Source organism: Lissotriton helveticus, chromosome 1_1, assembly GCF_964261635.1.
Source record: "Lissotriton helveticus chromosome 1_1, aLisHel1.1, whole genome shotgun sequence".
Lineage (NCBI taxonomy): Eukaryota > Metazoa > Chordata > Amphibia > Caudata > Salamandridae > Lissotriton > Lissotriton helveticus.
The window spans coordinates 356,922,258-356,939,274 of NC_136057.1; the positions used below are offsets into that span (position 1 = coordinate 356,922,258).

Sequence of the window (17,017 nt, forward strand, 5' to 3'; positions counted from 1 at the left end):
TCTCATAGATCGTCCTCTACTGTAACTTATTGAAGGCCTTTTAGGTAACCTTGGACCTATTATGGGATCACTGAAGACAAAGGGCCAATTTTTCATAATAATGGATTCAACCTTTTTATGTTGTTGGCTGTATTGGAGAATGATCCTAAATTCCTTTCTTGTTTCATTGGTGTTTGTTTCACTGTCTTTGTCAGTTGTATTATCTTCAGCAGCTAACAGTTCCCACCTGTTCTGTAGTAGGGGATATCTGTGTATAGTCATAATCTAGTGAATAGTCCCGCACATGTGCGTGGACCCCGAAGCAATCAAAAATAATCTCTTAAGCTGTCTTCATTGCAGTCCTGCATAGACACTTAAGAGAGAATTAAGACAAAAGTTTTCCTCACAGGGAAAACTCCCCTTCACCAAAATCCTTGAAATGATAGAGAGGAAGGGTTGGACAGACAAGCCCCCATAGGCTGCCATTATGTGTCTTGAAAAGGGATACCGTGCCTTTAAGGAACTCGCCAGAGACCCTCGGTATCCCAGAATGCACAGCCAAAGTCCTTTTACTTTCAGTTCTTTTTTCCGGCTCCTGCTAGCAGGACCCTGGAGCATTGAGCTCTCCATTTTTGGGTGTTTTTCAATTTTTTGGCACTTTTCAAGTGTTGTGAGTGTTTCACTCGACGTCTGACTGCTTCTTCTTCCTTTTGCTCGGGTTTTTGGCCAGTTTTGGCCACTCTCCTGTCGAACATGCCTGCCTTGTACGACAAGTGCCCTGAGTGTTCCAGGAAGAAGGCTAAATCAGACGCTCACAGAGTGTGTATCCTCTTTCTACCATCCTCTCATGTCCCTGAAGACTGTGAGATTTGCAGATCATTCTCCAAGAGGACCCTGAGGGACAGGGAGAAGATCCGTCTCCAAGGCCTGGAGGTAAGGAGACATCAGGACCATGGTGGGTCTGGGCATGGAGGGACTTCGTCCTCTGCCCGTGCTTCAGCCTCTGGGGGGCTCCTCAATCAAGATAAGGCCAGGAAAAGGCACAGGTCGACGTCGATAGCCTCGGTGTCGAGAGAGATGACCACCATCTGCTCCCCGTCGTCCCAGGGCTCTGGGGCGAAGCGACATCGCCGTTCGACGTCGAGGGGACTGAGGTCGAGACCTCGGACGAGGTCGACGTCAAGGACTGCATGGTAGTCGAGACACCGTCGACGTCGAGAGGGGTCCGAGAGGCACCGGCGCTCGCCGGCGAGACGACGAGATTCGAAGACGAGAGTCGACGACGAGAGTCGACGTCGAGGAGACGAGAGTCTACGTCGAGGGATGTATCGACGTCGAGACGGTCGACGTCGAAGAAGAGGTCGTCGTCACGGAGGGAAAGATCGACGTCTGGGAGGCGGTCGAGGGCCAGGACTGTGTCCTCTGCCTCAGTGGTCAGCCTGTCCTCTGCATCCACGAGCCCACGGTCGCGGCGGCGCCCGCGCTCGGCTGCAAAGAGGTCGGCCTCGAGGACTTCATCGCCAAGGCAGAAGAAAAAGAGGAGAGTGGTCAGGTCTTCGGACTCTGAATATTCGCAGACCTACTCGCCTTCTAGGCCCAGGACGCCTACGCCTCCTCCATTGCCTAAGGAGACTCCTCCTCGTCCTCCTACTCCTCCTCCAATTCCCCCTCATCAACCTCCGCGCCTCCCGTCACCACCCACGAGGCCTCCACAACCTATGGTTCCGGTTCTGCCTCCGCAGCCTCCGCCTCCTGTACGGCCAGTGGATCGCCCGAGGCCCAGAAGATCGAGGTCACGGTCCAGACGGAGACACCGGCGGTCTTCGACGCGGTCCCGGCACCGTCACCGGAGGGACAGGTCAAGGTCCCAGCATACGGATTCCTCCAGTGCCAGGGAGTACTCGTCCACCTTATCAGATTGCCCCCGTACGAGGGTGTCACCGGTCGATGACATCATGTCTTTTCAAGAGGTATTATTGAGAGGGGCAACGAAGCTGGGGATTTCGGTAACGGTTCCCACACCTTCTACTTCAGTAATTTTCGAGACCCTACACAAGCGGCAGTTGTCTTGACCCTTGTTGCCCTTGGTACCAGGGCTGGAGGAACCGGCGATGGAGCTCTTCTTGACTCCGGCGTCAACGAAATCCGCTCCTTCCCGGCTGCAGAAAATGTACAGGGCCCCAGACTCCGATCCAGCGTTCCTTCGATTGGACCCAGTGCCTGATTCGGTGATCGTCACTGAGGCCAGGAAGCAGCACGCTACTGCTCCGTCTTCTACGGTGCCTCCGGATAAGGAGAGCAGTCAGATGGACTCAGCCGGACGAAAAGTCTGCGGTACGGCTGCTACATCCATGAAAGCCGCTAGTGCCACGGCTCTCTTGGGTCGGTATGACCGGTCTTTGTGGGAGTCCCTGCAGCAGTTTCTGGAGCACCTTCCGAGGGACAGGAGGGAGGACTTCCAAGAAATCATCAATGAGGGCATGATGGTATCCAATCAGGTGATCAGCTGGGCTGCAGATTCCTCTCTCTTGGCTGCTCATGGATACTGCCATGGGATTAATCTGAGACGTCATGCCTGGTTGCGTTTGACATCGCTGAAACCAGAGGTGCAGCAGCGAGTCGCCAACTTGCCGTTCTCTGGGGCAACGCTCTTTGGTAAACATGGGGATGAGGAGATGGCCCGTATGAAGGCTGAGGCAGAAACCCTGACGGCTGTCGGGTTAGAAAAACCTAAAGAGCAGAAGAAGACCTTTCCGTCCCTTCTAGAGACGTTTCGGTGCCCAGGGAAGAGGGCAAGGTCGCCAAGCTGGACAGCAGCACCAACAGCAGCAGCAGTACCAGCGGCAGCCATTCCAGAACCGCCAGAGGGGCAGAGGCAGCCAACAGTCCTCCTCGACGCCCAAAGGCCCGGCCGGGTCTAGGCCCTGAGGTGCTACTTCCCCCTTGTCCGTTACCCGCTCCGGTGGGGGGAAGCATACACCATTACTTGGCATTGTGGAGAAAAATTACTCAGGATAAATGGGTGCTGAATATTGTTTGCAATGGATACAGTCTTCGTTTCGTCAGCCCGCCTCCAGCGATTCCACCGGTTTACTCGCAGTTCCAACTGCGCGAGCTTCAGGTGGAGGCGAATACCCTGTTAAGAAAGAGGGCGTAAGAAGACATCCCTTTGTCTCAAAGGGGAAAGGGTCTTTACACTCGGTTCTTCCTCGTGCGCAAGAAGGACAAGACCGAGTTCAGGCCCATTCTGGATTTGCGACAAGAAAACAAATGGATTCGCAGGGAAAAGTTTTGCATGCTGTCTTTGCACCAGATTTATCCTCAGTTGCAATGGGGAGACTGGCTTTGTGCAATAGATCTGCAAGATGCGTACTTCCATCTGCCCATTGCACGGAAACACCGGAAGTTCCAGCGATTTCTAGTCGGCACCAATCACTATCAGTACACTGTACTACCGTTTGGACTGAAGTCTGCACCCAGGACGTTTTCAAAATGCATGGCAGTGGTGGCAGCACACCCGAGAAAGAACAAGATGTTTGTCTACCCGTACCTGGACGACTGGATGATCAAAGCCTCCACCTTCCAGGAAGCGCAACTGCACTTCAACAGGACAGCCGTTCTGTTGAACCAGCTGGGGTTGCACATAAACATGTCCAAGTCTGTTCCGACGCCTGTCCTGTCTCTACAGTACTTGGGAGCCTCCATCGATACTTTGTCAGCAAGCGTGTCTCCTTCGGAGAAGAGACGCTTATCGATCCTTCGGAAGGCTCAGGCTCTCATAGCTGTTCCATCTACAACAGTGAGGACGGTGTCTTCTCTACTGGGGTCGATGGCCTTTTGCATCTTCCTCACGCCACACGCACGCCTGCACATGAGGCTGTTGCCGGAATGTCTGGAGGATCAGTGGGACCAGAAGCGGGGGAGCTGGGACGACAGGATCAACAGTCCCTGAGATGGTGGTGCTCCGCAGAGAATCTCCTCAAGGGGGTTCCATTCCACAAGGACATTCCCATTCAGACTGTTGTCACGGATGCTTCTCTCCACGGCTGGGGAGCGCATTCAGACCATCTACAGATCCGGGGAAGGTGGTCCCCGGCGGATTCCACGTATCACATCAATTTCCTGGAACTCAGAGCTGTGCACTTGGCACTGAAGGCCTTTCATCTGTCCTTCCAGACCAACTCCTTGCTTGTGCAGATGGACAATACGACCACAATGTATTACATCAACAAGCAGGGGGGCTCGAGATCGCGCACACTGTCGGAGGAAGCTCAGGCGATCTGGCACTGGCTACTAGCCAGAGGACTGACGATAACGGCTACCCATCTGCCAGGTGTGCAGAATGCTCAGGCGGACGCACTCAGCAGGCTGGTGCAAGAAAACCACGAGTGGGTTCTAAACAACGAAGTGCTAGGAGACATCTTCGACAGGTGGGGCACTCCGGACGTAGATCTGTTCGCCACCGCCGAAAACAGAAAATGCCGAGACTTCGCCTCCAGGTATTACCAACCGGGAACCCTGTGGAACGTGCTATGGATCAGCTGGTCGAACAGCTTTCTGTACGCTTTTCGACCCATTCCCCTGATTCCGGCGGTACTCATCAAGCTGTCTCAATCCAGAGCGCGGATGATCCTCATTGCTCCGGAGTGGCCCCGACAGTGGTGGTTCACGGACCTGCTTCACCGGTCTCTCCTACCCCACATGCGGCTGCCTTATCGGCCGGACCTTCTCACGAAGTTCGGGGGCAGATGGTGCACCCCAGCCTCTCATTGTTGAGTTTGGCGGCATGGCTCCTGAGATAGTGCAATATGGACACTTAAATCTCCCTGAAGATTGCATGACTATACTTAAGGAAGCTAAGAGACCTTCCACTAGGACTTCCTATGCCTACAAGTGGAAGAGGTTCTGCATCTGGTGCACTTCCAAGCATTATGATCCGACGACCTGCAAGGAAGATGTCATCCTTCCATACCTTTTGCATTTGGCTCAGTCTGGCCTTAATTTTCATTCTATTAAGGTTCCCCTCGCAGCTTTGACTGCATATAGGAAATGCCCTTCACAGACATCCTTCTTCCAGATCCCTGTGATTAAAGATATTTTGGAAGGATTGAAGAAAGTGTTTCCTCCTGTTCGGCGTCCTTCGCCATCATGGGAGCTGAATGTGGTGCTGTCCAGGTTGATGAAGGAGCCTTTTGAACCCATCCATAAGGCTTCTCTGTAGCACTTGTCATGGAAGGCGGCCTGCCTTGTGGCCATTACATCGGCCCGCAGGGTGAGTGAAATTCAGGCATTGTGTTGCCAAGAACCTTATACTGTATTTCATGCTGCTAAGGTTGTGATGCGTACTCACCCTAAGTTCCTTCCTAAGGTGATTTCTGAGTTCCATGTCAATCAGACCATAACTTTACCTACGTGTTTCCAGAATCCTTCCACTCCAGCGGAAAGGTCTCTCCATTCCCTGGATGTCAGAAGGGTGTTGAAATTCTACTTGGATAAGACCAAGGACATTCGTAGTTCAGACCAATTGTTTGTCAACTATGGGTCGGTCAGGACTGGTCTTGCTACCTCAAACCAGTCCATCTCTAGGTGGATTGTGTCCTGTATTCAGTTATGTTACCAGAAGGCTAACAAGACCTTAGGGGGTAAGCCTAAGGCTCATTCTACCAGAGGCAAAGCAGCTACAACAGCTTTGCTTCGTAATGTTCCCATTGCAGAGATCTGCAGGGCTGCCACTTGGAAGTCGGTCCATACCTTTGTTAAGCATTACTGTCTGGACTCTGATGCCAGTGCAGATGCTCAGGTTGGGCAGGCTTCGTTGGAAATTTTTGCACAGTAGTGGTGTTGTTTTTTTCCTCCACCGCCGGATTGGTTGTTGGGATGGGCTTGCCATTCTATTTGTTAAGATATGAAGAAACAGTAGTTGTAGGTGGTAAAACAGGTTTATTCTGTAAAACAACCCCAAAGGCATACAGGGTCCTTCTTCCTTCAGCAACAGTAGTCCTCGGACCAACTCCCTGGATTCCACACTCCAGAATCCAATGAACAGGTCATCGCACACAGAACCCTGAAACTGTAACTAAGATACAACATATCTCCTTTTCTATAATAACAAAAACTAAAACTAAATATAAAGATTGCATGACAAAAGAAAAACAGCATATGAACATATAATATTACAAAGTAGATAAAAGTACCAATTTAAATACAATAACATTTATGTACATTTATAATCTTTCATCCAGAAAGGTTTTGACTTAGGACGTGTAGATTTCTCTTTCATATTTGACATTGATACATTGACATGCGATTTAGAACGAATAGATTCTTCACCCTTGTTCTCAATTGATGCTTTAACATTATCATCCATCAATTTTTGATCCAGATCTTGACCCAAAATATGTTTGCACTCTAAATCATTACATCTTGTTATACTTCTTACATTCCATCGTTTACCATCATCCAATCTCACAATATTGCCTTCTATGTGAATGATTTGTTTTGGTTTAGACCATTTGGAACACCCTGGTCTTAGATTTCCCATTTGATGTGTGCGTACCCATTCTCCCACATTGAATAACCTTGGAGAACTCTTGACTTTGATATTATGATCATGAACATATCTATTCTGATACGCTTGTACCTTACTCAACATTTCCCTTGCATCAAATGTTTTTGTGATCTCCTGAGACATCCAAGAGGGTTTTACTTTAGATGCAGCCACACGCCCCTTTAACAAAGAAAAAGGAGCCTCCCCTGTAGCTGTATGCGGAGTGTTTCTATAACACCATAGCATCTCTTTGACAGCAATCTTGCAGTTATCATCATTATTACTGGCTAATTGTATGCACTCTTTTAATACTCGGTTGAACCTTTCCACTAAACCGTTTTCTCTTGGATTATATACAGACGTAGTGACATGTTTTACACCAACCTTATTAAGATATGTAGAAAATTCTTCCGCCACAAACTGGACCATTATCCGATTGAATGACACTAGGATACCCCTCCCTATGAAAGATTTCTTCACAAAACTCAATCATTTTGGATGCTTTGATGTCTCTTACAAATGCAACCTCTGGCCATTTGCTGTGAAAATCCATCAAAACAATGGCATATTTGTTCTCAATCCCTTTTACATGAAACGGTCCACAAATATCTATAGCAACTTTATCCCATGGTTTCTCAGGAAAAGAGGTTGCTGATATGATAGTTTCTTGAGACTTATGTGATTTATCGCTACACATACAAGCTAAACAACTCCGAACACACCTATCAATGTCTTTGTCCATACCAACCCACCAGAAGTCATTTCTCGCTCTCCTTTTCATGCTGGTCATACCACTATGGCCTTCATGTAATAAACACAACATTCTGTCACATAATAACAATGGTACTACTAGTCTTTCACTTCTTCTAAGAATACCATTAGAAAAGGATAACTCTGACCAAACCATTTTGTAATCAGCAAGAACACGTTTATCCAAAGATGATGAATTCACTCCTACATGTAAATTTTGAATTACTTGTTGTAAGACGTAATCCTTAACTACAGCTCGAATCCACTCTTGCTCACTTAAAGCATTATTACATGAATCTTCAATACTAGCAACTAACCATTCATCACCATCCTCTTGCATATCATCCTCACTGCAAGGCAACGGAAGACGAGACAAACAGTCTGCACTGATGTTCTTGTGACCCGGAACGTAGTTTATTTGAAAGTTATATTCCTGTAATCTGTACAACCATTTTGCAATTCTAGGTGTGGCTCTAGATGCCCCCTTTGTAGAGAAAATGTCGATGAGTGGCCTATGATCTGTCCTTAACTCAAACGCTGTAACCCAAATAAACGTTTTAAAGCGATCCACACCCCACCAACACGCTAAGGCCTCCTTTTCGATCACTGAATAAGAGGGTTCAGCACCTTTGAGCGTGCGAGAGGCAAAGGCTATGATTCTCTCAGTTCCTCTGTTTCTTTGCATAAGAACAGCGCCTAACCCGTATGCACTGGCATCCACCACAATTATGGAGGTGTGATTAGGATCATAAGGTTTTAGAGCAACCGCTCTTACAATGTCCAATTTGACATTTTCGAAAGCCTGTTGACATAAAGTAGACCAAACAAAAGAGGTACCTTTTTTTATTAATAACCTCAAATCATGTACTTTGTCGGCAAAGTGTGGAACGAATTTAGAATAATATTCTGCGAGTCCTAAAAAGGATCACAGTTGATCTTTATTGGTTGGATGCGGAGCCTTTTCAATAGCATCTACTAATTTCATTTTTGGTTTAATTCCCTCATTGGAAATCTTGTGCCCAAGATAATCAATTTGTTTTACGCCGAATTTGCACTTCTCAGCACATACAGTTAAACCAGCTTCTTGTAGTTTAAACAAAACTTGATGTACTATCTTATCATGAGTTGTCAAATCTTTACCCCAAGTCAGAATATCATCCTGAAATACTCTCACGTTAATTACATCTTTCAAAATACTACACATGAGTCTCTGAAAAACAGAGGAGGCGGATGCCAATCCGAAAGGCATCCTGAGATACTGAAAAGCACCCTCAGTTGTTATAAACGATGTTAAGTGCCTAGACTCTGCATGTAATTTGACCTGATGGTGTGCATTAGATAAGTCTATTGATGAAAAATACATAGCATCTTTGATACTAGATATCATTTCATTGATGCGTGGAAGAGAATAGCGATCAATCCATATGTTCCGATTTAGATCTCTCAAATCTACACACATTCTAATTTTGCCGTTAGGTTTCCGCGCCAAAACAATGGGACTAAGCCACTCAGAAGCTTCAATTGGTTCGATTATTTTGGCTTCACATAACCTGTTCAACTCTTCTTTCAATAAACTTCGCAAGGCAAATGGCACATTTCTTACTTTGTGAACAGTTGGCACACTGTCTGCTTTAAGAATGATTTTATGTTCAAATTTAACTAAACATCCTAGATCTTTGCTAAATAACTTGGGAAATTCGAATTCCCACTTGGATGAAGGAATATCGTTGGTTAACAACACCTGATCAGGAATATCGTTGATTAACAACACCTGGGTGATTAGGATTTAATATTATCCCCATTTTCTTCTGGTCCTTCGACCCTAATAAAGCTCTCCCATGTTCAACTACATAAACTTTGCTCAGACACGATCTACCTTTAAAAGTTAACTGAGCATCAAAATAACCTAACATGGGTAATTTTACGCCACAATACCCTTTAGGATGTACATCTGGAAATGTCAAAGTTGTTTTACTCCCATTTTCCCACATATTTTTATCAATAATAGTGCAGGGCGAGCATGAGTCAGCCCAAAGTGCCATGACATCACGATTTATCAATACATTACATTTAGGAGGTTGATAATCTTCAGAAATGTCATTCACAGTATCATCACATATAACCATATCTATAATATCATTTTCATCACTTTCCTCATCCTCCTCATCAAATTGAGGTTCAACAACATTGACAGAGCGTTTCCAATTACCTTTATCACCAGTCCTACACCATTTAGCAAAATGGCCTATTTTTTTACATTTCATACATGTAACTTTAATTGCAGGACATTTATTAAAATCTGCAGTATGCTTTTGACTTCCACATCTGAAACACACACGCTTAATTGTATTCATTTGACCCTTATCAGTATGAAATTTTGCACCTTTGTTTTCAATTTTATACTCTGTCTTTTTGTTGCTATTTACTACATTAACACTAGATTCATCTTTGTCTTTCTCTTGCACTGAACCCAACTCTTTAACATACTGGGATGTGTTTTCCATTGTTCTTGCTGTATCAACAGTTTTTTGTAGGGAAGGATTTTTAAGTTCAAGTAGACGTTCCTGAATTTTAATGTTTTTAATTCGATTGATAAATTGGTCTCTAATAATTTCCTCATGTAAATCCTTGAATTTGCAAGTAATAGCTAAAGTTCTCAAACAAGCTACACACTGTTGTACATTTTCCCCAGGTAATTGTGTTCTGGAAAACAAAATTGTGTCTCTCTACTACAATGCTAGTTTTTTTTACCATAATTTTCTTCTAAAGCCTTTAAAGCTTCAGCATATACATCTACAGTTGTATCATTAGAACTAGTCTAGCTAGTTTCGCTACTTTCATCAACGGTGTCAAGTACTGTGGAAACAACACAAGGTTTTGCCAAAGGGGTTGTGTTGTCCAGAAACTTCATCAAATCTTCATTAATGCGATCCCATCCTCGTTGCCACTGTTAAGATATGAAGAAACAGTAGTTGTAGGTGGTAAAACAGGTTTATTCTGTAAAACAACCCCAAAGGCATACAGGGTCCTTCTTCCTTCAGCAACAGTAGTCCTCTGACCAACTCCCTGGATTCCACACTCCTGAATCCAATGAACAGGTCATCACACACAGAACCCTGAAACTGTAACTAAGATACAACACTATTCACTAGATTATGACTATACACAGAGATCCCCTACTACAGAAGGAGTTCTTACCTGTAACTCCAGTTCTGTAGTAGGGGTATCTCTGTTATAGTCATAAACGCCCACCCTCCTCCCCGGTGGAGAAAATGGTACTGTACTGTATGCTACAGGCCTTTCTTTATACACCTTCAAAAAGAACTGAAAGTAAAAGGACTTTGGCTGTGCATTCTGGGATACCGAGGGTCTCTGGAGAGTTACTTAAAGGCACGGTATTCCTTTTCAAGACACACAATGGCAGCCCATGCCCTTGTCTGTCCAACCCTTCCTCTCTATCATTTCAAGGATTTTGGTGAAGGGGAGTTTTCCCTGTGAGAAAAACTTGGTAAAATAGTGTTAAACCGGACATGGTGGGCTATCCTTTTTACTGTTTAAATGAAGTGGTGGCCTTTGTAGCCTTGTATATGTTAGGCTGCATTATTTGTCTTAATTCTCTCTTAAGTGTCTATGCAGGACTGCAATGAAGACAGCTTAAGAGATTATTTTTGATTGCTCCGGGGTCCACGCACATGGGCGGGACTATTCACAAGATTATGACTATAACAGAGATACCCCTACTACAGAACTGGAGTTACTGGTAAGAAACTACTCCTTCTTGCGCATGGATTTAGTAATGGCAGTATTAATGACAGCCTCAGAGTAACCCCTTTCCTGAAATCTCTTTTTGCTTTTTTGTTGAGCTATAATTAGATCACACTCTTTACCGTGGATCCGTCTTAGCCTCAACATTTCCCCATAGGGGATACTACTGACCAGATGTTTCACATGGGAGCTTTTGGCTTGGAGTGTTGAATTTCCAGTTGTTGACTTTCGATGGAGTTTGGTTTCTATTCTGTTGTTCTCAATAAACACATCTGTGTCTAAGAAGCTCTCTGAAGTTTCACCTATGTTAGCAGTAAAATGCAGGTTGAGAGTATTTACATTAATTGCCTGCACAAACTCCTGAGCTGTCTCCAAACTCCCGTCCCATATGATGAACAAATCATCTATGAAACGTAACCATGATTTAACATTAGTGGTCATAGCCTCTTTGTGTTCAGTCATGAGGACCAGCTCTTCCCACCTACCCATGTGGATATATATATATATATAAAAACACACAATGTAGCCTTCCATAGTCATGCTGAGCAATGTTGTAAGGAATTCCCTTGTACATAAATACATTCCATTAAAGCAGGGAGAAAGATAGCATTTTAAAACTGCTTTATTATACAGCAGAAATTATAATCCTACAAGGAAGAATGGAAAAAAAACATTGTCAGCACATAGGCTGCATTGTAGAAACATTAGTGTAGAAAGCTGAAAAGCTAACCCACAGAAACACTCAGAATAAACTGGCACTGTGCCTTTAAGGCAGCCATAACCCCTAGCTTCCCATCATGCCTCAGGGGTGACAGTTACGTCAGGTATTCTTTGCGGATACCCGCAGACCATTTTACAAAGAGATATAGTTAATGTAAAGCCAGAACTCCCTCTACCTTGCACAGAAATTAACTATCAAAAGTAGGAACCCAAGAAGAAAGTCCACATTACTCTGCAAAACACGTTAATTAAAAAAATGTTGACTATCAAAGGTTTCTCAGGGACGAACGAACCAGCCTTATCCCACCTAGGTATGGTATGCCTTTCGTTTAAGAACAAAAGCAAGCCAAAGGATCACGTCCTAAACTATCTTTAACACTTCTTACTGGGGTGAGCCAATGAATTAGTTACGCTACTGATGCCCTACCACGTCTTGTTGACTAGATCTTCATACTTTCACTGACATTATATTCATAATTGTTATATCTAAGGTTTCTACCTTACATATTCCCTGTTTCTCTGCCTCTGCTGTTCAGCCCGTGTGAGTGGAATGTTTGGTATGCTGTGAGTGGATTGTCATTTGGATCCTGGGCTGAGCAGCAGAAAGGATGCTCCTGGTGGGGCCTGATTACATATCTACTGGAAAACCTATCTAACCATCTAAGAAGAATAAACTTATCATCTGTAACCAACCAAGTCTACTGGAACTCCTTACCTACGACACAACATAATTTGGCGACGAGGGTAAGTACTTCCAGAAGACTTAGTTAGGTTACAGATGATGAGTTTATTCTTCTTAGATGGTAAGATGGGTTTTCCAGTAGATATGTAATCAAGCCCCACCAGGAGCATCCTCTCTGCTGCTCAGCCCAGGATCCAGCTGACAGTCCAATCACAGCATACCAAACATTCCAATGACATCACATTCACACTAACATTCCACTCACACTGGCTGAACAGCAGAGGCAGAGAAACAGGGAAAAATAGTTTAATTTAAATGGTGGGGCCTGATTGCATATCTACTGGAAAACCTATCTAACCATCTAAGAAGAATAAATGTATCATCTGTGACCTAACCAAGTCTACTGGAACTCCTTACCTACGACACAACAATAATGTAATATGTATACCACAACGATCTGAACTGGACCCCAGTATAAACTTCCTGAGGATTAAACAACTGCAAGAAAACTTTCTATAGTTATGAACATGGCTGTGTTAACATTACCTTGTCTGTAACAATATGGATAAAGTCTGAAGGTTTATGACTGACCCTCCAAGTTGGCTGCATATTTTAGGAGCAAAAAATAACTGAGGTGAATGGTTCATTTAGGTACTGTTCTCTCTAAGACTAAAAAGACCCCGAGAAACAAAGTTAAAGGACCATTCATATTTTTGCTCTGCTTCCTGTAGTTCTCCATTTTCTAATTGTTAAACAATGCAATTAATAACAAGCAAGCGTAAAGGAAATGTTAAAACAAAATGTAGGTGTTTGTCAGGGAGTGTATTGTAAAGGTTTTGAATCTCAGTGACTACTTTCATTGGAAACTTATTGTTCTGGTTAAATACGTTTTTGATCTAAATGTTTTGACACCATTAAAAAAAAACTCAAATATTTTTCTTCCACCACAGGATAATGTATGAGCGGATTGGAGCCTTGCAACAAAAGGATGTCTGAAATCAACAGATCAAAGTCTTCAGGTTTACATCGCTTGCACGGCCGTTATGAACAGACTACTGCACAAGCAAAATGTTGTCTTATATTTTTCCTTCAAATTTGTTACAACTCCAGCTTTTCTGACGCATCGCCGATATTGCGAAGATTTTTGCAACCAAGTTCACTTTTGTTCAACAAGAGGAAAGAAGTTGGTAATACAATAAGCAAGCTGTGCGAGTCTCATCATTAACAAAGATTTTACAGTACTTCGGTTGTGTGAGCCGAGTTCACCCTAAGAGCTGCCACATGAACAATGGTAACCCAGAACCTTAACGTTTAAGGTTAATTGACATGGCAAGCATCATGAAAACAGAAACAAAGACATTATGTATTCTCTTAAATGAAATTGGATGCAGAATTATTTTCGATGTAATTTATGGGATGTGCGATTACATCGTGTGTACTAATTATATTGAATAAAATAAAAAAGTTTCCCCTTATAGTTTAGTCAGTCAGTCACTTGTTTGGCTTAGCTTTTTGATTGGGTGTCAAATACTACAGGATCTAGTAACAGCAATTGTCTGACTTTAACAAATAATGCCACAGTAGCGGATTACTCCAAATACAAAACACTTTAATGTCTAATCATTTAATTAGACCAGATAAAAAGTTCAATTTTTTTTTTTTTTTTATACATCAACTTTCTCATTTTACTTAAGAACAAGAACACTTCCAGAACCAATGTGGAAGACATTTCAGTACACATCACAATTCCATCGCATCATACAATAATGTATCATCAGGCAATGCTATATCTATGAAGTGTCATGACTATAACAGTATTCCAATGTTACCATTGTACAGTTAGACCAAACAGTAGTAACTTTTGTTTTTTTAAATGTTTATTTGCTATCTCTAAATTACAAAAAGAATATTGATTACAATATCTTAAATCCAGTTTATTACACCGTAAAAGGCTGTGGAGATTTAATTGAAAATCGAAGTTCCACCCTTTTAATGCCATATAAATAATTATTTGAGAGGTCATTAATGACAGCTATGTAATTGGAAGACTGAGACCCTACGATTGCATTGTCAAAGCCTAATAATATCTGCACATTTTTCAACTAAAAATCCAAAGTGTTCTGTATGAGTCAAGTAACCTGAAGGACTGTGGCACTGGAAGATAAATTAATATGGGTCCAATCATACAATCCGAATATTAACAAGTATTTGCAAAGAGCTGGAGTGTACTCAAAAAGTATTCACTCTTCTACCCAGAAAGAAACATCATTTGTCGTTGCGGGAGCTCTTTCTAAAAGAAACCACTAAAAATGTCCAAAGGAATCAAGCTCAGTTTAATCTCAGATCATTTGTAGTCAAGAAACAAATTAGGCCAGTGGAGGTCATTATTGAACACATTCTTGGAAAAACAATCATTCTGAATGGTAATGCTCTAGGGAGTACTTCACCTCTCTAGATTTTCAGGATGCATAATTTCACATACCGATTCATCAAAGTCACTAGCAGTACCTGTGATTTTCATTGTAGTCAGCATCAATTCAAGGCACTTTCTCCACAGACTAAAGAATAACAAAACTCCAGTCCTTGGCAATGGTATTTTGCTATAAGCAAACGGGTCCCGTCATATACAAATTTTTCTGATGTTTCATGTAATCTTGAATCACCTGGATTTCTTTCTGCAGGCTTTGAAGGAGGCCTATTCAGAAAGAGCTAGTGAGAGCTCCACGTAAACATTCTTTTAGTTAAGGGCAATGAGACAAGACTTTCAGTTGTAACATGAGGTTAGCAATACCACTGTATTGAGCTGGACGGACAACACAACCATCATGTACTACATTGCGTAGCAAGGAGGAATTAAGTCTTGCTCTCTTTTTCAGAGGCACAGGTGCTGTGGGACTGGCTATCATCAGTGAGGTGATCATTACAGTAGAACATCTTCTGGAATGCCAAAACGATCAGGCAGATACACTCAATTGTATTTTGTCAGATTGCCACATGTGGGAACTCCACCATGGCCAAGTAGAATACATCTTTCAAAAGTGGGCCCAGCCAACCATTGACTGAAGAAATGCTGTTACTAGGCCAGCAGCTTCCATCAACCAGAGTTCAAATGCAATGCCCTTTTAGTGTCATGGTTGAATGTCTTCACTTATGCTTTTTCTCCATTTCTCCTCATCGTTAGAGTATTGAGCAAAGCAGATTGCCTCTGCATGGCCTCATCAGTTTTGGACAGCTATCTACTAAAGTTCTCCTCGTACCAACCAATCTAGTGGAAAAAACATTTTAGGCTCTTCTCCAGATTCATCCTGACCTTATGTAGCTGAACCTGACTGTATGGTTGCTGATCACTAAGAGTATGACCATCTGACTATTTCTTGAGACATTAGAGACATTCCTGCGCAGGAACGCTCACCATCCATAACTAAGACTTCTACTGCTATGTTGAAAAGATTCTGCAGATTGGGCAATGTAAGGGCCTTAATGTAGTCTCCGGGCAGTCTCATCAAATGTTGGCAAGCTTGCTAAAACTAACCAAGAATGGTCTGGCTGCAGTTTCCAGATTCTCGAGGATGTAAGAGTTTTCCTCATCTTTGTATTCACAGAGAATTATAAGGCAGTTCATGAAAGGACTATCTAGATCATCTACTCCAGACAGGCATCCTCCAGTTCCATAGAAGCTAAATACTTTGTTGAGCCTACTCCTGCTGCCCTCTTTCAAACTAGTCCATGAAGCTCACCTGAGATTCCTTTTGTGGAATACTGCACTTTTGCTAGCTCATACTGCAGTTAAGGGGAGTTGGACAGTCATTAACCATCAATGAGTTATTTCTTCATTTAATCTAAGACAAGGTGATTTTACCGACCAACCCAAGATTAATGGCAAAAGTCCAGACTTTCATTTGAATGAACCAGTTATTCTGCTGCCCTAATCCATCTACTCCTGTGGCGAGATCTTTGCACTTACTGAATGTTTGCAGATGCTTCAGGTTGTACATGATCAGAATGTATGGTCTACAAATTAATTATTTGAGTAATTCGGCCATCCAGGAAGAGGCTGCCCATTTTCCAAACAAGTCATCACACGTTGGCTGTCTGCCTGCACAACATTCTGTCACAGCAAGGCACATTGTCCACACCATGGTAAACTAAAGGTGCACGCCACAAGAAACATGGCAACAGATGCAATTTATGTTGGGGTGTCTTTACAAGATAGTTGGGAAAGCAGGCATACTTTCACCTGGTATACTGCCTGGATGTGAATGCAGCAGCAAACTTTTTAGTGGCACAAACGGTTCTACACAACCTGTTTCAATAAAGTCAGCCAGCTTCATGCTTTATTGTAATGGGATGTACTGCTTGCTATTCTGATTGATGCATGTGGTAAGTAACTTATTTCTTATTACTCTCACCGTACATCATGATCACAAGGCTTATCCTCAAATAATTCATCAGAATGATATATAATAGCACTTCTGATAGAGACTTTTAGTTGCAATTTTTTCTTCAGAAGTCTGAGAAGAAAGCTCTTTTCAAGGCCTGCAGGACCTGTGATAAGAAGAGGGTCCATGTAGATG

The 17,017-nt window shown here is 43.3% G+C and overlaps 1 protein-coding gene across 3 annotated transcripts in view; it reads left to right on the forward strand.

Annotated features, from left to right (window-relative positions):
• Positions 1 to 13,918, forward strand: part of BID (BH3 interacting domain death agonist) — a 436,998-nt gene extending 423,080 nt beyond the window's left edge. For all 3 annotated transcript variants that reach the window (XM_078673629.1, XM_078673631.1, XM_078673630.1), the window contains one exon: positions 13,394 to 13,918. In XM_078673629.1, the coding sequence (XP_078529755.1) occupies positions 13,394 to 13,405 (12 nt within the window). In that variant the 3' untranslated portion in view covers positions 13,406 to 13,918. The remainder of the gene's footprint in view (positions 1 to 13,393) is intronic.
• Positions 13,919 to 17,017: the final 3,099 nt, after the last annotated feature.